Genomic DNA, 24,185 nt, shown 5'->3' with positions numbered 1-24,185 from the left:
CTGTGGGCAGAATAAGCCCTCTCTTCTTGAGAACCATCTTCTTCTGCACAGCTTGCCCTCTTCCAAAAGACGTGAGCAGAGGACTATCCGTGGCTATTAGCCATGAAGGCTCTGCTCTGCCTCTACGGTCAGGGACAGCAATGCTTCCAAATGCCACTTGGTGGAAATTCAGGGCCAGCCAGTCCATGAGAGAGGCTGACACAGCTGCCTCAGGCAACAGAACCCCAAGAGGTGGTGCTCCACCTACACATACACCTCCATCGCTGGCAGAGAAGCAGAAGTGGCTTCTGGCAAGATCTTGGAAGATCTCGTTGAAATCGCATGCGCTCCATGAGAGCTTGAGACATTTTGGCAAGATCTTGCCAAACCCCACCATCCCCACTGCTTCGCAGGTGCTACCACACATCCCAGGTAAGGGAGGGGGAGGGGCAGTTGGCTGCAGGGAAGCTGGGGGAAAGAACCTCCCCATTCTGCCTCAGGTGCCCAAACATCTGGGAAATCCCAGAGAGTGGTATTGCGCTCAAATCCTACTTGTAGGGTTCCCATTATGGCATCTGGTTGGCCCCTGTGAAAACAGGTTGCTGGACTAGATGGGCCACTGGCCTGATCCTGCAAGCTCTTCTGATCTTATATAATAGGTGCTAGAAAGGACTTCCCTACTTGCAGAAGAGGAATGCATGCGGTTTTTGAAGGTGGAGCTCTGCTTGAGATTATGTAGTGTTAGTGGTTTAGACTTCACTTAAGCCTTTGTCAGAAGTTAGGGCTGGTGAATCGGCCAAATCCAGCCCTCCCACTTTAACATATTCATTTGCAATTATTATTTCTGAGTCATGAAAATTCATATGTTCCCAATGCACACATTGCTGTATGCAACGTTGCCTTAGGTACACGTTTTGAGGAAGGAAATTTTCCCTGTTACATTATGCATTTTTATGTAATATTTTCACTAACATGCTAAGAGGAGGACTTTCCCTCCTCTGCCCTGAATCTTCCAGAATCCAGCTACATTGGGCACCCACGAGCTTGTAGCGTTGAGAGAGAGGAAGGACAACTGATTCAAGCCTGAAACAAAGGACAATAGTAAGGTCTGGAGATTCAACAGATTTTTATTATTATGGAAGTCTATAAAATAGCCACATTGATATTTTTCCCCCCTTATAAGATCACGAAATACACAACATCCATTTATTCAACACGTCACAGGGGCGGGTTTGCTGGGACGCCCCCAGTGAAATCGACGGGAGCCCCCACTCCAAGCAAAGCAGCAGGGCTCCCGGTTCTTTCAGCCGAGCGTTTGCGAGAGAAATGGAGATTCCAGGTAGACCAAGCTCAATATTATATACACATGAAGAAACCACATGACACAGAGCACATCTTCACACGGCACCGTGAAATACCCCTACCCAACAGGTGCTTATTTCTTTCAATATTAAGAAACGACAGACACAATATGAGCAATGGCAAGGGGGGCGTATCTCCTGCACATCCCTTAGGGAAAGGGCACTCCAACCATTCAGGGCCATGAGGGTGGCACAGGAGAAGCCCGCCCCCCGCAACTCCTTCCATATTGGGCCACATGCAAATAAAACCATATTAATTGCTTTCTTTTCCCTTGTAGACAAGTTTTTTCTTTGTTGTTGTTTTACAATAAAGAAGGAGGCAGAGCAGGGGTGAGATATTCCATACTTTACTAAATAACAAATATTCTTTTTCTTAAAAAAAAGAAACAGGCGAACTTTTTTTATATACTAAATATCTATTTTGAATTATAACAAAAATAGTACTTATAATAACAATAACAATAACAATAATAAGTTTATAAACTCAGACCAAAAACAAAAACACCACGCCACCTTTGTGTATAAAATAATATAGCAAATTGGAACTGTGCCAGCAAATTAAAAAAAGACACACAAGACAAGACACATATTCTGAGACTCAAAAGTGCTTCATCCTGCAAACTGCAGTAACAATTTTAATATCTTTTCTTTTTTTTAGTCAAGTTATATTAGTTAGGAATGGTAAATCGAACAGGAGCTATCCTTGCCTAGATACAACGCACACGTATGCATATATATATAAAGTTTATAAATGTATGCCTCTTATATTTCTCCCCCTTCCCTCCCCCCCCCCCCCATTACTGGTCCATCTTCTGGTGGGTCGCTCAACTTGCAGTGAGCATGTCTTTTCCTCTGCTTCCCATCAACGCATGTATTTTCATGCTCCACTTTCCTCGCCATGCCTGGGTCAACCGACCGCCCCATCGTTGGCCCAGGCACCATTTGAAGAGTGCAGTCCCAGCACCCTCTGCAAAGGATTGTGGGATGCACCCCTCAAAAGGGCAAGCGGCTTCACTGACCACCCTGCCCCCTAACAATGTTCCTGCTGCCAGCCCAGCAACCAACCTCACGAGTGGCCCACCCGACACAAACCTCAGCACTTTTATATATCTGTGGATGGCATAGATCTGCTGTATTGCGAGAGGAAACAGGTTGGGAGACCTTAGGGAGGGGGAAAGGGAAGCCAGAGCTGATCTTGTTAACGGAAACAAAGGGCAAAGGTGGATTTATCTTTAGAATCATAGAACAGTAGAGTTGGAAGGGACCAGAGGGTCATCTGATCCAACCCCCTGCAAGACAGGAAGAAGAAGAAGAGGAGTTTGGATTTGATATCCCGCTTTATCACTACCCAAAGGAGTCTCAAAGCGGCTCACATTCTCCTTTCCCTTCCTGCCCCCCAACAAACACTCTGTGAGGTGAGTGGGGCTGAGAGACTTCAGAAAAGTGTGACTGGCCCAAGGTCACCCAGCAGCTGCATGTGGAGGAGCGGGGAATCAAACCTGGTTCCCCAGATTACGAGTCCACCGCTCTTAAACACTACACCACACTGGAATCTCAGCTAAAGCAGGGTTTACAATCCTATTCCATGCATCTTAAGACTTACGCCTCGCCAGGAGCGAAAAAGAGGATGGAAGCAGAGCAGACCAGCCTGGTGCCCCCAAAATGCTTTGCCCCAAATATCTGAAGGGTAGCGACAGCTCAAGCCAGGCCCTGAGCATGCAGTGGTTAATTTTGGGGTGGGGAAAGTGCCAGGGCTCAAGCCCGTCAAGGAAGTTATTTATTTGCTTATTTTTTTCATTTATTTCTTACATTTATACACCACTTTTTCCTCCGTGGAGTTCCAGGCAGCCTGAATGGCTTGCCCCCTCCCCCCTTTTTGTCCCCACAACAACCCCGTGAGGTGGGTTAGTCCAACCCCCCTAGATGGCAGCTAATGGTTTGGCATTTGAATTGGCTTTATAAAAGAATAATATTCCTTCCTTCCTTGCTTGCTTGCTTCCTGCAATCCACAAGTCCCAGGGGCTTTGAGAGTTTCCCTGCAAACTGGGCATGGTCTGAACTCTCTTGGCTGACCACAGCTAACCAGGGAGGGCTGCTCAAAAGTATTTCAGCTACACAGAAAGTGCCTCCAGAATTTACCCTGTTTCTCCAAGGTTTGGAACTTTGCTTTCAGACATGACTGGTTCTGAACTCCCGCAACTGATGAGGAGGTTATGGGATCTGAGAGCCTGCAACACGTCAGAGCAACCACTTGGGTCCAAGGATCAACAATAATATAATTATTTTTTTCAAAAGCAACAACAACAACCTGATGGTAAACATGGCTAACAATGTAGGCAACCATTGTTCTGAATTCAAAGGATGGCCCCAGAAATGTGGCTACTTGATTGGAAACCCATTTCCTTAAATAGAAATTTCCTTAAATAGATGGGGGGAACCAGGGATGGGGGCTTTCCCCATGGCAGGGTGTGTGTGAGAGTGTGTGTGGGTTCTCTCTCTTGCAAAGTAATGACAGTTTGGCTTAAGGGCGCAAGAGCACATTAAACGCTCAACTGTGCCTAAGGGAAGTCTATGCAATGATCACCATGGCTTGGGGTTGGATGGTGGATGGCAGGATGGGACCAGCAGAGGATTTCAACATGGGTGGCAGAGCTTCAGCTCCAGAAAACCATATTTTGCTCCTGAACCCCATTCTCGACATTTGTCACTGACCCTCATTATCATAGTTAGGAGGTGGCCACAGGCTTTGAAATTTGGCTGGTGACCAGAGAGTTTAGGGGCTCCCCAGACATAAAGAAGCTTCTTCTCATGAGAGTCCGCAGGTCAGTTCTTCAATATTACACTTCCACAGCAGTGATTTTAAAACAGGTGTCTTAAAATCAGCCGGAAGAACAGGCCAAGGAGTCTCAAATGCATGGACTCCAAAGTCCCTCCACGCTCTGCTGAAGATGGGCTCCTAACTCATGCCTAAACCTCTGGATAATTTTTAATAAATCCATGTTCTCCCTCAGCCGTTTTTCTGACAACTTCCCCATGCGCGTCTTCAACACACAAGGAGCTGAGCATCAATGTGGTGTATAGCAGTTCCAACGCCAGGCCCTGTTTAAGCAGACATCCTGGTACCTCCTGGAGGCATGGGATGCAGCAAAGCCGTCGCTATGGCAACGCAAAAATGTATTCCTCCCACCAACACACAATACTGACTTTAGCCAGACCCCACAGAGGGGGTCCTCTTGGCCACTCTCTCTAAAGAAAGCTAAAATAAAAAAAAGATATTCCCCAAATGCTGTCACAGGTCACTGACCAGTTTAACACTGATGCTTCGAAGGTCAGGATCTGCCAGAGGTCACTCGCTACCCCGACCCCGGTCAGGTAAGGCTTCTGACAGAAGGGCAGGACACCCAGACCTCCGGGGGCCAGCAAAGAGCAGGGGGTCCTGAACCCCAAGAAAGAGCAGCAGACAGCAGCAGCAGGAGCAGCGAGGAACCTCTCCTTGCAAACGGAAATGCTTCTGTTTCGGATTATATTTATATATTTATATATATTTATATATATGTGCATATATTAACATTTACGTACTGTTTATAGCCAAGACAATCCCCTTCTGCTTAGTGTTAAAACAAAACAAAACAAAACAGAATCCATCCAGGTGGTCTCCGCAACCTGTTCCCCACCTGCCCACCCCTCGCGCTAATGCGCCACCGTCGTTTTGGCATATTCGTCAGAGAAGGCTTTGCCCAAGAGGTGTCAGGCGGCAGGTCTCCATCGTCCATGGCAAGCTGGGCTTTTCCCTTTCCATTCCTCCATTCTGGGGGCCCTCAACCTCCCCAACCAAGAGAAAGCAAACCGAGGGTCCGGTTTACACAGTGGCGCCCAGCATGGCTTCTGTCTCTGTCAAGATTTCGTTCTGGTTCGAGTCGAGTCCGAAAAACTTGACCTTGAGCCCGTCCACCGGGTGGACGACGGGCACCAGCGTGATGCGGGGGAAAGTTCTGGTGGCCAGCTCAAAGCGGCTGGTGCTGGCCAGCTCGATGGCCAGAGCCTTGAGGAAGAGCTTGGCCAGGTGCTTGCCCAGACAGGTCCGTACGCCTCCGCCAAAAGGAAGGTAGTGGAACCTGCCGTCTTTATCTTCCGTGCGGCCCTGGGCAAAGCGGTCGGGGTCAAACACGTCCACATCCTTGAAGACGGGAGCCGTGTCGTGAGTGTCCCGGATGCTGTACATGACGCTCCAGCCTTTGGGGATTTGGAAGCCCTGTGGAGGAGGAGGAGGAGAATTTAAATTCGGTTTGAATCTGTTTTCAGTTTACTACAGAATAATAATAATAATAATAATAATAATAATAATAATAATAATAATAATAATAATACCCTGCCCATCTGGCTGGGTTTCCCCAGCCACTCTGGGCAGCTCCCAACAGAATATTAAACAGAATAAAACATCAAACATTAAAATCTTCCCTAAACAGGGTCTTCCCTAAACAGGGCTGCCTTCAGATGTCTTCTAAAAGTCAGATAGTTGTTTATTTCCTTGACATCTGATGGGAGGGCGTTCCACAGGGGGCACCAGCACCGATAAGGCCCTCTGCCTGGTTCCCTGTAACCTCACTTCTCTCAGGGAGGGAACTGCCAGAAGGCCCTTGGAGCTGGACCTCAGGGTCCGCGCTGAATGATGGGGATGGAGTCGCTCCTTCAGGTATACTGGGCTGAAGCCATTTAGGGCTTTAAAGGTCAGCACCATCTTCTAAAAGTCAGATAGTTGTTTATTTCCTTGACATCTGATAGGAGGGCGTTCCACAGGGTGGGTGCCACTACTGAGAAGGCCCTCTGCCTGGTTCTTTTGAATGTATTAGCATTTGTTCTTTTTTTCCCCCCAAGACTTTTTTTTAGTTTTGCAAATGAAGGGTACAAATAAACTAAAAGATGATGATGATGATGATGATGATGATGATGATTTATTTATACCCTGCCCATCTGGCAGGGCTTCCCCAGCCACTCTGGGCAGCTTCCAACAAAATATCAAAATACAATTATGAGATAAGAGACTTATTAACTGACTGGTTGCTGTTTCACCAATTAAATGGCATATTTAAGATAGACCGGATGCCCCTTATGAGAAACCTGCAAGCAGGATCTGAATCAATGAGCCCTCTCCCCACCTGTGGTCTCCAGCAATGGACATTTTAATATTGTATTTTAATCTTGTTTTTAAGTTGTATTTTAATCAATTGTTTTATACCTGGTGTTAGCTGCCCTGAGCCTGGTCTTGGCTGTGGAGGGCGGGGTATAAATAAAATTTATTATTATTATTATTATTATTATTATTATTATTATTATTATTCAGAAGCATCGCTGCCTCTGACGACAGAGGCAGAGCGCAGCCATCGTGGCTGGGAGCCAGATCACTTTATACGGATCCCTTGAAGAAGAAGAGTTTGGATTTGATATCCTGCTGTATCACTACCCAAAGGAGTCTCAAAGCGGCTAACATTCTCCTTTCCCTTCCTCCCCCACAACAAACACTCTGTGAGGTGAGTGGGGCTGAAAGACTTCAGAGAAGTGTGACTAGCAGCTGCATGTGGAGGAGCGGGGAAGCGAACCCAGTTCACCGGATTACGAGTCTACCGCTCTTAACCACTACACCACACTGGCCATCACACACTTAAGCTGCTGCGCATTTGGTGAATTTCCATTTCGGGAGGCCTGTCGCCTGAGGAAACTTTTATGGAAAAGCAACAAGGGAAGCAACTCAATGCAGGCACTATGTGCAAGGCGTCCTGCTCTATACAGAACTGAACCCCATGCCACGTGCAGCAGATCTCCTGCCAGGCCCCTTCCTCACGCAGCGAGCCAGAGATGCTAGAGGGTTGTAAGGCAGGTCTCCGTACTCACGTCCAGCTCGAAGGTCTGCAGCACCGTCCGGTACCCTCCGGAGATGGGGGTGAAGAGCCGCAGGACCTCCTTGATGACGCAGTCCAGGTAGAGGAGGCTGCTGATGGTATCCAGCTGGAGGGAGCCCTCACAGAGGCACCCGTTGTGGAGGATGCCTTTGCTCCTCAGCTCCTCCCGGAGCTTCTCCAGCACCCTGGGGTGCTTCAGAAGCTGCATGATCAGGGAGGTGCTGGCGCTGGCCGTAGTGGCGTAGGCGGCAAAGATCAGCTCGAGGGTGCCGTCCTGAAAGGCAAAGAGAGACGTGTGTTATGGGTGAGAGAGAGAGAGCCAGCACGGTGTGGTCAGTCCCATGGAGTCGCGGGTTCAAATCCCCATTATGGCATTCTGGCGCCCCTGCATTACTGTGGTGCCTCGCAAGACGAAAAGAATCCGTTCCGCGAGTCTCTTCGTCTTGCGGTTTTTTCGTCTTGCGAAGCAAGCCCATTAGCGACTTAGCGCTATTAGCGGCTTAGCGGGCTTGGCGGATCAGCTGTTAAACGGCTTAGCGGCTTAGGATCAGCTGATAAGCGGCTTAGCGGCTTGGGGAAAAGGGGGGGGAGGAAGAAAACCCCGCAGGAACTCGCAAGACATTTTCGTCTTGCGAAGCAAGCCCATAGGAAATTCGTTTTGCGAAGCACCTCCAAAACAGAAAACCCTTTCGTCTAGCGGGTTTTCCGTCTTGCGAGGCATTCGTCTTGCGGGGCACCACTGTATAGGAATGCTTTTGGACCAGGGAAGCAGCTTGCTTGCTCTCTGGGGGGCTGGAGGGATTTTCATTCCCCGTATCAAAGTTTGCCTTATCCCTTGGAATGCTTTAGCCTGTGAAACTGGCACTCTTGCAGGCCCCACATAATACCCGACCCACATTTGGGAAGCACTCAGTCTTGCAGTGTGGCAGCACCTAAACCCTGGAACTCCCTGCCTATTGAGAAAAGGCAGGCAATTCATGTACAGTGGATGTTCAGGTTACGAACGTGATCCATGCAGGAAGCACATTCACAACCCGCAGCGCCGTGTCTGCGCACACACGGGTCGTGATTTGGCGCTTCTGCGCATGTGCAAGCACTGAAACCCGGAAGTAACCCTTTCCTGTACGTCCGGGTTTGGCGCAGTGCACAAACCCGAAATCACACAATCCGAAGCGTCTGTAACCCGAGGTATGACTGTACTCTTTTTGCTGCCTGCTTAAACAAGGCTCCCCAGACATGTAAAATGTGGGTGCACGTTTTTAGTTGAATGTTTCAATGAGTTGTTTTTATGGATTTTGTTCTCTTTCTAAACTGCTTTAAGGTGGGTTTCTTTCTTTCCTTCTTTCTTTCTTTCTTTCTTAAAAAATAAATGAATCCTTTTAATTTCCCTTAAAGTTCCAACAGATTTTACACATTTTGATTGATTGATTGATTGATTGATTGATTGATTGACTGAATTTATTACTTGCCCTCCCTCCCAAAGGAACCCGGAGCAGGAAACACATCAGAAACAAAACAATACGATAAAAACAGCCAGAAACAATCACCTAAATAAAAACAATTAAAAACACTTGAGCTCTTGTGGCTGATGCTGTTCAGCAGAGCAGCCATGAGACCACCAGCATCAAAAGCCCCTGAACTGAGTAGGACTGAGATGAGCTCCACCCCACCCACCCACTCAGGGCCTGTGACCCCCAACCTCACCAGCCCCCCTGGAAGTGAGAAGCAACAATGGCAGCGACAGACAGCAGGGCATATCAAGAGTTGACTGATGCGCAATGCCAGACAAGGCGCAGGGCTTCCTCTCCTAAAGAAACCATTTCTCACGCTTGTAGTATAGGAGAGGGAAGCCCGGCCTCCCCCAGCGTGCTGCCCTCCAGGTTCTTCAGATGAGAGCATGGCTGGTGTTGACTGGAGGCTGTTGTGACTTAGCATCCAAATGACCTAGAGGTCCCCAGTCTGGAGAAGGTTGGCCAAGTTGCTATGGGAAGGCAGAGGACCCTCGTACCTACGGGATCGCCTCTCCCTGTACGCCCCTCGGAGGACCTTAAGGTCCATAAATAGCAACACCCTAGTGGCCTGGGGTCCTAAGGAAGTCAGATTAGCCTCAACCAGAGGCAGGGCCTTTTCAACACTGGCCCCAACTTGGTGGAATGCTCTGCCTCATGAGACCAGGGCCCTGCAGGATCTGATTTCTTTCCACACAGCCTGTAAGACAGAGTTGTTCCGCCTGGCCTTTGGCTTGGAATCCACTTGATCTCCTTCCCCTCTTTCCTTTTTCCTTTCTCCTTCTGTGATGGAACTCCTATTTGGGGACTTCCCTGGCTTTTTTCTGGCCCATGTAGGACCAGTCTGGATAGTTGGCCTTGGCGAAGACTTGACGTTTTTGTCCCCCAAAAAGTTTTTGAGTTCCCACTGAAATGAGGTTGCATTTTAATGTTGTATTTTAATCTTGTTTTCAAGTTGTAATTCAATCCATTGTTTTTATATTTTGTGTTAGCCGCCCTGAGGCCCGGTATTGGCTGGGGAGGGCGGGGTATAAATAAAAAATTATTTATTATTATCTAAAAGTTGGGGAAATCTGGGTTCCTGCTCTGTCAACTCCAGCTCAGACTCCATGAGCCTATATGCGAGATTAATGTTTTTTGCCACAACACTATCCACTTGTTTACATTGAATTGCATCTGCCCTTTTACTGCCCATTCACTCAGAGCAACATAGGCAGCTGCTTTATGCAGAATCAGACCATTGCATCGCATCTACCTCAATATTGTCTACACTGACCGGCAGCTCTCCAGGGTTCAAGGCAAGGTTCTCTCCCACCCTATCTAGAGCTCCTTTGGAGGACTGAACCTGCAGGCAGAGGAGATGCTCTGCCCCTGAAATACAGCCCTTCCCCCCAGACCATGTTGTTTTACTGCAAGAGAGGGCGTCTTTATCCTGTGCAAGAACAAGTCAAAGAAATGCCTTATGAGGAATGGCTAAGGGAGCTGGGCATGTTTAGCCTGGAGAAGAGGAGGTTAAGGGGTGATATGATAGCCATGTTCAAATATATAAAAGGATGTCACATAGAGGAGGGAGAAAGGTTGTTTTCTGCTGCTCCAGAGAAGCGGACACGGAGCAATGGAGCCAAACTACAAGAAAGAAGATTCCACCTAAACATTAGGAAGAACTTCCTGAGAGTAAGAGCTGTTTGACAGTGGAATTTGCTGCCAAGGAGTGTGGTGGAGTCTCCTACTTTGGAGGTCTTTAAGCAGAGGCTTGACAGCCATATGTCAGGAGTGCTCTGATGGTGTTTCCTGTTTGGCAGGGGGTTGGACTCCATGGCCCTTGTGGTCTCTTCCAACTCTAGGATTCTATGATTCTATGATTCTAAGAGCCACGGGCTCCTTGTGGCCCCCCAGCCCCGACCCACCTTCAGTTCCTGCATGGTGAGCTCCTTGCCGTGTTCCTTGCCGCTTTCGATCAGGAGGTCCAGGGCGTCGGAGTAGTCCTTGCCCTGCGTGTTCTGCAGCTTTTCCCGGATCGCTTTCTCCAAGCTCTTCTGCAACAGCTCTCGAGCACGGATTCCCTGGAGGAAAAAGGAGGAGGTTGGAACCCAGGAAGAGCAGCTGCCACACAGCAAAGCCCACGTCCTGCTCTCTTCTCACTCTCAGCTCCAGCCTTTCCTGGAGCACCACAGAAGTATAGCAACCAGAACCGTCTTCCCCATTGGTGTTAGTGGTTCATTGCGCCAGGGCGCCAGCCTCTCAGGGACGCCCTGGTGAGGAGGGGAGCTGTGTGGCTTTGCCAGCAGCCTCCCCTTTCCCTGCACGCCCGCCAGCTGCGCCCCGCTAACTATATGGCTGGTGGGCATGCAGCTTCCTTCCCGAGCCTCCTCAGGAGGAGAGCGAGCCCAAGAAGCTGCGCAGCTTCCCTCCCAAGCTTCTGCAACTGCTAAAGATGGCCCTGATCCCGGTCGTTGTCCTCCTCCTGCTTCCTGGCAAAAGACGGTGAGCAGCCTTCCCAGGCTGCCTTCTTGGGCGCCCCAATGCCAGGACGTTTTCCTGCTTGATTGCCGCCACCACACCAGGGATCGGGGCAGTGGGGGAGGCAGAGGACATTTTCCACCACCCCCTCCCTTGTTTTGGAGTTGTGGGGGTGGGCTCTCTGGAGGGATCTCTGCACCACGGCACCAGATATGCTTAAGACGGCCCTGAGAGCAACCCCAAAATCATCTGCTGTAGCCCCCTGCAATGCAGGAATCACAGCATCAGCAGGTGAAGCGCTCAACACCTGCAGGGAGAGGGAGAGCAAGCAGCCCAGCCGACCCTCCAGAATCAGCCATCTGGACATGCTCCAAGATGCTCTGAACACTACCTAATAGTGAGGTCAGTATATTCCCATGCTGTCTGCTCTGCCCAGTGACAGCTCTCCGGGGTCTTGGGCACAGAGACAGCTCCCCTTCCCATCGCCTGCTTAACTGGTCACTTTCATCCCAAGGATCGAACCCAGCGCCTTCTGTAGGCCATGGCGTTCTTCTTCCAAGCCACTTCTCCTGACCAAGACATCTCTTACCTTCCGGTAGCCGCTAAAAGGCAGGTCCACAGGCAAGGAGAAGACGTTCTCCATGAACTGCTGGTAGACCTCGAAGAGCTGGCTGAGGTCTTCGTCCGGGATCCGGAAGCCCAGCAAGACCCTGATGGCCATGCGGAAGGTGAGCTGCTGGGCTTCGTAGTAGACATTGATGGGATCCGGGTTGCTGCTCCATGCCCTCAAGGTGTCCTGGATCACCAGCTGGATCTTGGGCAGGTAGCTCTCCAATGCCTCGTGGCTGAAGATTTTGGAGAACACCTGAAATGGAAGGGACAGGTATATCAGGAAAACACCAGGGGAAACTTTCTGATAATTCGACAGTGGAACAGACATTGTTCCTTGGCTGCCATTGGGCACAGGCAGGAATCACTGGCCCAGTTACACAGCTCCCCTACAAAGGAAGGTTGCAGGGTTTGGGCAAAGGCAAGTCGGAGGCAACATTGGAGAAGATCATAAAATTATGTGCAGCATGGGAAATGTGGATAGAGAGAAAATGCTTTCTCCCTCTCTCATAACTCTTGGACTCATGGACGGCCAATGAAGTTGACAGATTCAGGAGGGACAAAAGAAAGTCCTTCTTCACTCAGTGCCAAGTTAATTTATGGAACTCTCTCCCACAGGATGCCTTTGAAAAAGAATTAGAGAAATTCACGGAGGAGAGGTCTATGGATGGTCACTAGCCATGATGGCGAATGTTCTGCCTTCACAGTTGGCAGCAGCAATAATGCTTCTGAATACCAGAGCCCTGGCACAGCGAAATGTCTTGGACCAGCCTTGCCACCCCTGGCCGAGGGTTTCATTGGCAAGGAGTGGAGGGAATGGCATTGATGACCCAGATACCTGAACACCAAGAAAGGAAACAGATAAGATACTTCTTCACCCAGCACAAACTATGGAACTTGCATGAGAACATCAAAAGAGCCTCTGCTGGACCAGCCCAAAACCCATGGAGCCCAGCACCCTGTTCTCAGAGTGGCCAACTAAATGCCGGTGGGAAACCAGGGAGCAGAACATGCGCACAAGAGCAGGATTCTCTCCTCGCATGGATCCAGCAAATGGCATTCAGAAGCCTTGCTGCCTCCAACTGTGGAGGGCAGAGCGCAGCCATCCTTGCTAGGAGCCATCGACAGACACCTTCTAAAGATGGCTTTAAAGGAGGATTCAACACACTCATGGAGGCCATTCCTTTCCTGATGAGAAAGGGAAAAGGAAAGGGAGGAGGGGATCAAGTTGATTCCAAGCCAAAAGCCAGGCGGAACAACTCGTGTCTTACAGGCCCTGTGGAAAGAAATCAGATCCCGCAGGGCCCTGGTCTCATGAGACAGAGCGTCCCACCAGGCCGGGGCCACCGCTGAAAAGGCCCTGGCTCTGGTTGAGGCTAATCTGACTTCCTCAGAGCCGGGACCTCTAGGGTGTTGCTATTTATGGACCTTAAGAGCCATTAGCCTGATCCTGCAGGCTCTTCTGATCTCTGTCAAGGCTCCCCTGGCCTCTCTCTTGCAGCCGGCAGTCTCTCCAGCCCTGATATTTATGTTCTGCCCTGCGTTGCCTCTCTCGCCCTCCCTCCGCCCTGAATCCTGGGCGGAAGGAGAATGTTTGCTTACTTTTTATTAACTGACATGTGCGACGCTGCTGCCGCCACCGCCGTGATCTGGGCCCCCCAGCTCCAGTAGCAGCGGGGAGCACGCGCCAAGGTAAAGCTCAGGCGGTCCTGTGCGATGCAGCCGTCTCCAGGAATCTGGCTCGTGTCAAGGAGGACTTGCGAGGTGGGGGGTTGGAGATTTGGGAAGGCAGAGCAAGCAAGGACCTCTCCGCTTGCAGGGCTGGAGAGATCCTTGCTCCAAGAGCCTCGCTTTGCAAGCTGCGTGGGAGAGAGAATTCCCTCCCCAAGCCACGCACACAGATCTGTTCAGCCACTGAGATCTGCCCAGGAAAAGGAACTGTTTCTTGGACGCAGCTCTGCCCTGCCACGGCACGGGGCGCCTTCTGCTCTGGTTTTGTTTAGTCAAATAACAGCCCCCATTTTTTAATGGCCTTTGCCTCAGCGCCAACAATGCCTGCTTCATAAGGAGGGCTAAGCCTGACTCGCTAGGCGTTCCTAGGTGGGACGGGCACAACACCAGATTTAGGGCAGTCTGGGGACGCCAAGCCCAGGGGGCAGTAAAGAATTATATATTTATACAGGTACCTACTGCGAAGATCCTTAAGAAAGCAACTGTACCAAAAGGAATTACAGTGGACGCTCGGGTTGCAAACGTGATCCATGCGGGATGCACATTCACAACCCGCAGAGGCGCATCTGTGCACACGCAGGTTGCAATTCAGCGCTTCTGCGCATGTGCAAAGCGTGATTTAGCACTTCTGTGCATGTGCGACCGCTGAAACCTGGAAGTAACTCATTCCAGTACTTCCAGGTTTCGGTGGTCCATAACCCAAAAAAACGCAACCTGAAGTGTCTGTAACCCAAGGTATGACTGTATTGTGAATGTGAACATAAATATTTGGGGGGACGTCAAATTTTGTCCTCACTTAGGGGTCTATATTACCCAAGTCCTGGTGGGAGGCATAAGTTCCCCTGGATTAGAAATGAACAAACAGCAAAACGGAATCTGTTCTGGGATCTCAGGCCAGAGTTTGACCTTCTCCAAAAGGGACACAAAATGTCCCACCATCAGGATCAGAGCTCAGGAGTCCTCTCTGCTCCTGCTGAGCTTTCCAGCAACTGCTTTTCAGAAACATCGCTGCCTTTGGCTGTGGAGAGATGACAGGAACAGATGGTGGCCTAGGTGGGCCTGATCCAGCAGCCTCTTACGGTCTCCCTGTAGGAAAGGAAGCCTGCCAAGAGGAAAGGCGAAGAGGTGCAGGTGGTCAGCCACATTTCGGTTTCCTCTTTTTATTCACTTCCAATATTTAAATGTAAAGGTAAAGGGACCCCTGACCATTAGGTCCAGTCACGGACGGCTCTGGGATTGCGCACTCATCTCACTTTATTGGCCGAGGGAGCCGGCCTACAGCTTCCGGGTCATGTGGCCAGCATGACTAAGCCACTTCTGGCGAACCAGAGCAGCGCACAGAAATGCCGTTTACTTTCCCGCCAGAGCGGTACCTATTTATCTACTTGCACTTTGACGTGCTTTCAAACTGCTAGGTTGGCAGGAGCAGGGACCAAGCAATGGGAGCTCACTTCGTTGCGGGGATTCGAACCACCAACCTTCTGATCGGCAGGTCCTAGGCTCTGTGGTTTAACCCACAGTTCCACCTGCGTCTATATACCACCTAATGGCAGACGTCCTCTGGGTAGCTCAGCAGGGAAACGGAAGCCCATGAGAGGTCTGGGCTGCACTGCATCAGAGGAAGCTACTGCATACAGAGTCAGACCATTGGCTCCACCTGCTAGGTATCGCCGGCTCCGACTGGCAGCAGTGCCTCTCTGGGATTTCAGGCAGGGAGGGTCTCCCAGACCTATGTGGAGAGGCAGGCAGGGATTGTACCTACGGTACCCTGATTTCCAAGCAGATGCTGACTACTGAGCTGCCGCCTGTCCCCCTAAGAGGGTCCTTCCCCTCTCAGTAGATCGGGGTAAAAATGGGGGCGGTGCCAGAGTCCCTCCTCTCCCTCTCCCTTCCTTGAACCCCCTTGCAGGGCTCTGAAAAACCATCCCACTGTGGAAATCCCAAAAGGCTCTCTGCATTCCCCTCTTACCTGCGTACATTAATACCCCTGCGCCCTCTAGTGAGCAATTGCAGAATAACTCTTCCTATCCCCCCCCCACTGCACCCCCACCCCAACAGGCCATCCGCTGCCTTCTAGACTGCACAGGTGTCCTGGGAATCGCAGAGACCTGACCAGTGGAGCGGAGATGAAAGAACAGGGAGACATGTCCAAACCGTGCCCTCTGCTTCTGCAAGGCCACCCATTGACACCTGAAGATAAATATTGGCAGAGCGGGAACGACGCTATTGCTAAGTGGTCAGGGGGGGGAGAGATGTTCACAAAAATGGAACCTTTCTTTAGCAAAAATAATCAAGGATCCGGATTGTATGCACCACGTAGCAATCGAGTCTTTAATCTATCATGCAAAGCGGCCACAAAGGCGATAATTGGCTGGGTCTCTCCACAATCGAAAGGGAGTCTTCTGCAAATGCGAAGAAGAGATTGCAGGATCAGGCCAGTGGCCCATCTAGGCCAGATTCCTGTGCTCACAGGGGCCAGCCAGATGCCTGCAGAAATCCAGCAAGCAAGATTTGAGTGCAAGAGCGACATTCTCCCATCCGGTGGTTTCCAGACCTGAGATTCAGAAGCATCTCTGCCCCTAATTGTGGAGGCCAAGCAGAGCTAGGAGCCCATCAAGAGTCCTCTTCTCCTCCATGAATTTGTCTAATCCTCTTTTAAGGCCAACAAAGTCAGTGGCCGTCACTGTCTCCTGCACGGGTGAGTTCCACAGATGAACTATACACTGCACAATAAATGACTTTATCCGTCCTGAGCCTTGCAACCAATAATTAAACAAGCATCGGCTTGGCAGGGAAGCTGGTCACTTAGACCCACCCAGAGGTTCTCCTCTGCCACCCACCCACCCCACCTTGCCCCCCGTGACCTTGTGAGACTGTGCTTCGTTCCCTCCCCACATTTCCCTGCTACCTGGGAGACGGCGACAGAGGTGGTCTTGCCCCAGACTTGCTCAGGGGAAGCTAAGTAACATCACACACGTTGTGGTAGGGCTGGGATCCATTTCACATGGAACGCTGCGCTGAACTCTATAACCAAACCAACCCTGGAGCCACTCGGCAGGAATGTCTGAAATCCGGGAGCTTTTGAAGTTGTAGAATCGGTTGTTAATTATTATGTCTCCGAGTGCAGAAATTGCACAGAGACGGTGATATTTTTATACGCCCGCTGGAGACACTCTATCCGAGTTTTCTGGAGTGACGTTAGACAAAGGTCTCTTGACATTGAAGGAGTTTCAGTCCCCTTGGACTCTCCCGACAACGTCTTTTACACGTCAGCTAGGGTGGCAGGGCCAGCTTACGGCGGTGATCCTTTTAGAGGCAGGACGTAATGGTTTCCCCAAGACATTTTACTGCCCAAGCAGCTAGACCACGTGCTCCCAGAGCAGCGCATAAGGAAAAGATGCTGCAGTGTGGCCCTTCCTCATAAACAGCCACCCGCTTTCTGAAATTCTCATCCCAAAGATGCCTCTGGGATCATACTGGGGAGGCGCTTGGGGTGACAAAATGTTTTCGCTCAGCCCTGCAGCCCAATCCTTGCACTCACGAACCCAGCTACACAAAGGGTGCGGCTCATTGTAATGCATAATTTTAATCATCTGACAGCTAAGACTCTTTTTTTTTTATGGGTGTGTGTTCAAAACCCTTTGGAATAGATCCACATGTTTTCAGAATTCATTTCATAAGTATGGCAAGCATCATAAAATCATGGAATTGTAGAGTTGGAAGAAATTCTCAGGGTCATCTAGTCCAACCGCCTGCAATGCAGAAGAAGGAACTCAATGCACTAAACCTAGGAAACCTATAACATTTATTCAAAGTCATGGTCATTTGGTATTGGCAATTTTTTTGGTGGAGGGTTGTAATTTGAGTGGTGGTCTTTGTGGGCGGGGGGGGGGAGAGGACAAATCCTGGGTCTTAATTGTTTTCATTATTTTTTTTTGCTGTGCTGTGGAGCTCCTGCCACTCCCTTTATTAAAACTTTTTTAAAAATAAAGATTAGAAAAGGATGTTTACAGGGTACCTTGCAAAGTGCATGTTCCCTGCAAGGCACCTGCCACCTTCCTTTGTCCAGAGACATCTATGGGTCGACACCCGCATCCCCAAATCTGATGCAAATTTGTGCAATAAGTCTGTGCCCCAAATTCTCCCCCACTGGAAAGGGAGAAGGCCAACAATAAAAGGGGGGGCCTGGAATAATAGTAGTAGTAGTAGCAGTAGTAGTAGTAGTAGTAGTAGTAGTAGTAGTAGTAATAATAATTTGTTATTTATACCCCACCCATCTGGCTGAGTTTCCCCAGCCACTCTGGGCGGCTTCCAATTGAATGTTAAAAACAATACAGCATTAAATAATAAAAACTTCCCTGAACAGGGCTGCCTTCAGGTGTCTTTTAAAGATAAGATAGCTACTTATTTCCTTCACATCTGAAGGGAGGGCGTTCCACAGGGCGGGCACCACTACTGAGAAGGCCCTGGTGGAAGATAAATTAATGGTGCAATCCTGCTAAGTATGTTTAATCAGACATTGATCCCTTTGAACTCAATTGTATTTTGCACCCTGGGAAGTGAACTTAGATCTGCAACCCCAAAACTCTTTTCCTGGTAGCACCGGTGTGAAGCCGTCCAGACTGGAACATTCTGGAGGCTGGAACAATGCAAGAGCCCTGCAGGATCAGGCCCAGGGGGGCCCACCCAGTCCAGCATCCTGTTGTGACAGCAGCCAACCATATGCAAACAGGATTCGAACTCCATGAATTGGTCCCATCCTCTTTTGATGCCCTAATATGCTTTTTGCGGGACAGTGATGTTCAGTGCAAAAGGGGGCAGCTCTTTAAAGAGCAGAGACGCCTTTGCCAGTCTCCTGGGGCTGCTTGCGGCTGCCAACACCAGAAGCCGCTTGCTCCCGAGAGGAGTGAATGATCTCGACTCTGAACGTCCAACCGAGCCACCGAGTGGAATGAAAACAGGATATTTCAAGCTTTATGGTTTTCCTTAGGCAGAACATTCTTGCACCGGTGTCTCGGCGGCAGGATGTACAGTGCGCTCCAGGTATGTGCGACACAAGAGTCTTTGCTGGGAACCTCAGAGCCTCCCTCTTGTTTGGCTGTTTTTTTTCTGGGTCGGGGTGGCGGGGGGGGTGGGAGGGAGAAAGGGGAGACCTCCGGGTGACCTTTGGGTGGAGAGTAAATTTCAGATCGAGACTGGCACCACACAAATCCCCGGCTGCAGTTGCCAGATACAATCTTCCTGCAAATATTCAGCCCCCTTCTATACAATTGCAGCAGAGGGAAGCTTTCTTAAGTGGAAACATCAAACGAAAGTCAACACCAGGCCTGTTTACGTGATCAGCTGCCCTCCGACAACAACTGAACTCGCTTCAACCTCCAAGTTGTTTGCATGCCGAAGGGGTGAATCCAGGTTTTGAAGGAGCCAAGAGGAAATCAGCTGCCCATGGCAAGGCCAAGCACTCTTGACTCGCCTCTCTTTCATCCTGGGATGTGAGTTCCAAGGGATGAACGGCAGCAGGGCTGTGAGCACTAGTGGGTAGAGCTTACAGGTCCCAAGGGAGCCCCACTGGGTGGTACCCTGGAAGAGTGCCTGGATATGCTTCCAGCATCCCCCAGAGCCCACAACGGGCAACACACTGAAATTGAGCCAGGGAGGTACTGCTGCAGCACAAAAGACTAATGAGACTTATTTGCACATGCTTCCTGTCCACAGCTCAGGAGATCACAGCACTGATCTCACTGTTACCAATATGGTGGTGCCAGGCTGCCAGGCTACTGTTTTGCGGGCCAGGTTTCCAAAAATATGTTGACAAATTGGAGGATTAAGAGGATGATGAGGCCCCAGTCTCCACAGTGGCCTGGGCTGGCTTATCGCTTTCTGTGCACATCCGAGCCACACGGCACATAATGCACCACAGTTCAGTTGCACACCAGTGACGCCCTGGTAGAAAAGCCACACAGGAGGACCCACGCGGCCTGCAGATGGGCACCATCTCAGCCCTGAAGGCTCAGTTCTAGATTCAACTCCGTGCCACGCTGCACCAATTCTCAAAGTAAAGAGTGCCAGTGTGGTGAAGTGGTTCGTGTGTTGTACTAGGAAGTGGGAGAGACCAGGGATCCCCACCCGGCCATGAAGCTCAGTGGGTGACCTTTGGCCAGCAGCAGCCTCTCAGTCTAACCTACTTCACAGGGCTGTTGTGGGGATGGGGAGAGGCATGCACACACCACCTGAGTTCCTCAGAGGGAAAAGGCGTATACATGGCAAAAGATAAAATAAACCCCAGGGCCTTTGATTCAATTCCCTCCGACTTTGTAGCAGCAGCAGCAGAAATCAGCCCCATCATTTCTATTTTATGAGTGTGCAATTTCAGTGCGCAAACCCTATTGTCTTACTAGCCATGCTCTTTTAAATGTGTCCTCAACATTTCACCTCCTTTAGGAATGATTTATTTCAAAACGTTTAAGATAAAAAGATCACTCGTGCAACATTAAATGTATATTCTATACTTGACCTTGGCTTTTAAAAAAAAACGTATTTAAGCTAACGCTTTAGTTTCCTGTTATTTTATACTGCTTTGAATGAATATATTGCATTTGATTCTCCTTCTGCAATTTTAATTATTACTTTGGAATGACTTATTTGATATTTCGATGCGGCTTGTATATCGCTTTGAGATCTGTTTCCTTAAAAATATGAAGCGGCGTGGAAACGAATAATAATAACAGCACCCATATTTGTTTCTTCCCATGGAGAGAGCAGGTCCAGGGGCGCACTCCCTGGCGTGCCCAAATGTGCTCCTTCGTTAAAACGAGTAAAACAAATCAAACGAGCACAATTCCTAGGACCTGGTTGGAGAGTTCCCAGGCACTCCGAATTGGGCAACCCTCTGCAGTAAATGTATGGGGAAAGGGGGCCTGTGCTAAGCTTTTGGATATGTCCGAAGGAAGAGACAGGACAAGTGCTCAAAACATAAACCCCAAACAATGTGCTTCGATCAGAGAGGGCAGATTCAGGCTCCTCCCCCCCCAGTAGCAGCGAGGAACCCAGACTCTGAAAGCGCTTTGTCCTCCTCACACACAGGCAAGCTCCAAAGCCGCATCCACACAGCGCTTGCGCCGAGGCCTCCAGCCCTGGCCGCTGCTCAAGACAGGATACCCGAATTGATGGTTCAGTGGCCTTGCAAATCTTACATGCCGGTATTTTTGGCTGCTGGGGCCGCGATCGCAAGCAGGAGAGCATGTCTCGGGAGTCTGCCAGCTCCAGCGGAACAGAAAACAAAGAGAGGGCTCCCTGGCCTTGCACTTGGCCCAGGAGACGGGGCGGGGAGTGGGGAGAGAGGAGGAGGAAGGGAAAAAACACTCTCCAAAAACAGCTTTTTCAGCTGCCGCTTGGCACCCTGCGAGTCAGGCAAGAGAGGCGGAATCGCTGATCTTTCTTTCTTTCCAAAGCCATGCACAGGAGCGCAGTTTGAGCCCCAGCCTTGAATGGGATGCCCAAACCATGGAATTGTGGAGCTGGTACCCCCCAAAGGTCATCTAGTCCAACCCCCTGACATGCAGGATTCACAGCTAAATGTGTGGGGCCAGAGCATTAGATGCTCTTAAGGCCAGCAGAAGGCGTTGCACAGAGGAGGGGTGCTACACTTTGGAGAACATTGGCAAACTCCAGGCACAGGGGAGGGGGAGCAAAGACAGCCTGAGGGCCATGTGCCCTCCTGAACAACTTTTCAAGGGCCGCATGCTCAAGGTGGATGATTCAGGATGCAAGGAGCAAAAGCAAGAGGGGCCGAGAGACAAGTGTTTGTTGTTGCCTCAGCACCCACCCATAGGGTACCCACATTCCAGCCAGGCAGACCCGTCTGTGCTCACACCCCTCTCTGTCTTATCATAGAACTGGAGAATTGGAGGGGACCTCAGGGGTCATCCAGCCCAACCCCCTGCAGTGCAGGAATCTCAGCTAAATCACACATGACAGGTGGCCATCACAGCTGTGCTTACAAGGAAGGAGAGTCTGCAAGGCATCCTTAGGGTTCAAGGGCTCCTCCCAGCCAGTCAAAAGGGCTGGAGGAGGCCATGGGGGGTGAGAGTCCAGACAGAGAGAGACCAGAAATGGAAGCAAGAAGAAATTCCAACGAAAGAAGAATGGCAGACGAAATTAATGGACTATGCAGAATTGGACAAAATGACAGGAAGGATTCGAAACCTGCGGGACCAGAGATTGACAGAAAGTTGGAAGAAGTATATGAATTAGTTGAAGAGCAACTGTCATCAACAAATTATGCTAGTAGGACTACAATAAGTTTTGTAAGGAGAAATATACGAAGTGTTACAAAGTAGAAAAAGATAGAGATATTGGTTATGAGTTTGAAATGTAATAGGGAAAATAAGAAATGAATACTAAGAGATTAGATTGGAAAATTTTCAGACAGGACTGATGGAAATAAAAAAAAATGAATAAGATGTAAAAGTATGTTTAATTAATGTTGAAAATGGTATGTTAAAAAAACTAATAAAAATTTATATATATATAAAAAGAGAGTCCAGACAGAGAGGTTTGGGTGGGCACATTTGGCCCCTGGAAAAGAGCCGAGAGTAGAAAGTCAGTGTGGCATCGCAGTTAAGAGTCTTGGACTACAGCTGTGGTGACCCGAGTTCAAATCCCCAGTCAGCCAGCAAGCTCAATGGGTGACTTTGGGCCAGCCAAGCTCTCTCAGCCTAACCTACCTCCCAGGGTTGTTGTGAGGAAGAATGCAGAGGGCAGAGAAGGGTGGGGGAAAGGAAGGGTGCGGCCTGAGCAGATGACAATGCTCTGTGCAAAAAGAATACGACTAAGGCTGCATTGCAGGGGGGCAGGACTAGATGACGCCCCCAACTCTACAAAATCCTATAATGCGAATGAATTGCTGCAATGCATTGCTTACTTCCTGGGGGGGTTTTAGGCAAAAGCGATGCATTGCAGCAGGAGGAATACCAGGAAGAATGGATGAAATTTAAAGACTATTTAGCTAAATATGTTAAGATAATTTAATTGGAAAAGCTTGCAAATATTAGATAGACTTAGGATATAAATATGTAAGGATAAGATTCAAGATGTTTAAAGTTAAATTAGAAAGATTGATAGATGTTAAGTGATCAAGTTAATTTTTTCAAAAAATCGGTTTTGGAAAACTGTTAAAATGAAATCTAATGAAATTCAACCAAGGGGATTTGAAGAAGTCACTTAATAATGTTACCAAGATTTAAACAGGATGTATGTATGTATGTATGTTCTGAATTTTTGAAAATCAATAAAAAAAATTGGGGGGGAAATAAAAACCCCTTACTTTGCATACAGTATTCTGGGCAAGAAGCTACGCGGAGCAGGGAAGGATGTGCACACTGAGCTCTCCACCCCTTATTTCAGAGGGACTCCTGCAGGATCGGGGCCATTGCCTGCTTGGCCTTTGGAATGTTCCGGGAGGGGAGAGAGCTCCCCTTCCTTCAGTCACCAGCCTGATCAGCCCTGGGGCAGAGAAGGAGAGGCTTGAGAAGGGCAGGGGTGGGACAGCTGCATAGCATGAAGCACATCCTTCAAAGGCCAGGCAGGCAGGCGTAGCAGGAGCACCAGTGCGCGGCGGGAGGCCCCCCTGACACCTGGACACATGAGGCTCACCTGACCCTGGCAATCTGGAAATGCCATAATTAAAGGGCAGCCCCGGAGAGGCAGAACCCATTCTCTCCCCCAAAGGAAACGGTTCCAGCTGGAGGGTGAGGCCCCTGGCACCAAGGCTGCCTCTGGCTGAAAGGGACCCCTCTCCTGAAATCACACAGAAGCAATCTCCGGAAAGAGGCATTGCAGAAAGAACCTTTTGGCCGAGCCCCCGGATGGGCTGCATCCTTCTGCCATTTATTTCCCCCTTTCCTGCAGCAAAGAACAAAGCTGGACGTTGGAAGATTTAGGGCAGAGAAAAGTGCTTCTGCATAATCTGCGGAACTCCCTCCCACAGGAGGCAGTTAATGGGCACCGACTTTAAAAGAGAATTAGGCAAATTCCTGGAAGAGGATGCGGTATAAATGGCTCCTAGCCAGAGTGGCTCTGGTTGGCCCCTGTAAGAATAGGACGCTGGACCTGATGGGCATTGGCCTCATCCAACAGGCTCTTCCACCAATGACAACACTTTGGAGGTCCCAGGTCACAAGGTGGTTAGATTGGTCTCAACTAGGGCCAGGGCTGGACCATAGTGAAGTGAGAGCTGGACCATCAAGAAGGCTGATTGCTGAAGAATTGATGCTTTTGAATTCTGTTGCTGGAGGAGACTCTTGAGAGTCCCATGGACTGCAAGAAGATCCAACCTCTCCATTCTGAAGGAAATCAGCCCTGAGTGCTCACTGGAAGGACAGATCCTGAAGCTGAGGCTCCAAGACCTTGGCCACCTCATGGGAAGAGAAGACTCCCTGGAAAAGACCCTGATGTTGGGAAAGATGGAGGGCACAAGGAGGAGGGGACGACAGAGGACGAGATGGTGGGACAGTGTTCTCGAAGCTGCCAGCATGAGGGAGGCAGTGAAAGACAGGAGGGCCTGGTGTGCTCAGGTCCAGGGGGTCACGAAGAGTCGGACACGACTAAATGACTAAACAACAACAGGGCCAGGGCCTTTT

General features: G+C 49.7%; 1 protein-coding gene across 1 annotated transcript in view; it reads right to left on the bottom strand.

Moving 5' to 3' along the window:
* Window positions 1-1,088: 1,088 nt before the first annotated feature.
* CYP26B1 (cytochrome P450 family 26 subfamily B member 1) overlaps window positions 1,089-24,185 on the bottom strand; it is a 33,329-nt gene continuing 10,232 nt past the window's right edge. Inside the window, exons 3-6 of the mRNA XM_083458830.1 lie at window positions 11,795-12,070; window positions 10,653-10,808; window positions 7,230-7,511; window positions 1,089-5,592 (exon numbers count right to left, since the gene is read on the bottom strand). Of these exons, the coding sequence (XP_083314956.1) occupies window positions 5,200-5,592; window positions 7,230-7,511; window positions 10,653-10,808; window positions 11,795-12,070 (1,107 nt within the window). The 3' untranslated portion in view covers window positions 1,089-5,199. The remainder of the gene's footprint in view (window positions 5,593-7,229; window positions 7,512-10,652; window positions 10,809-11,794; window positions 12,071-24,185) is intronic.

The sequence above is a fragment of the Podarcis liolepis genome (genome assembly GCF_965112155.1).
Source record: "Podarcis liolepis genome assembly, chromosome: 9".
Classification (NCBI taxonomy): Eukaryota; Metazoa; Chordata; class Lepidosauria; order Squamata; family Lacertidae; genus Podarcis; species Podarcis liolepis.
This window is presented reverse-complemented; position numbering and strand designations above follow the sequence as displayed.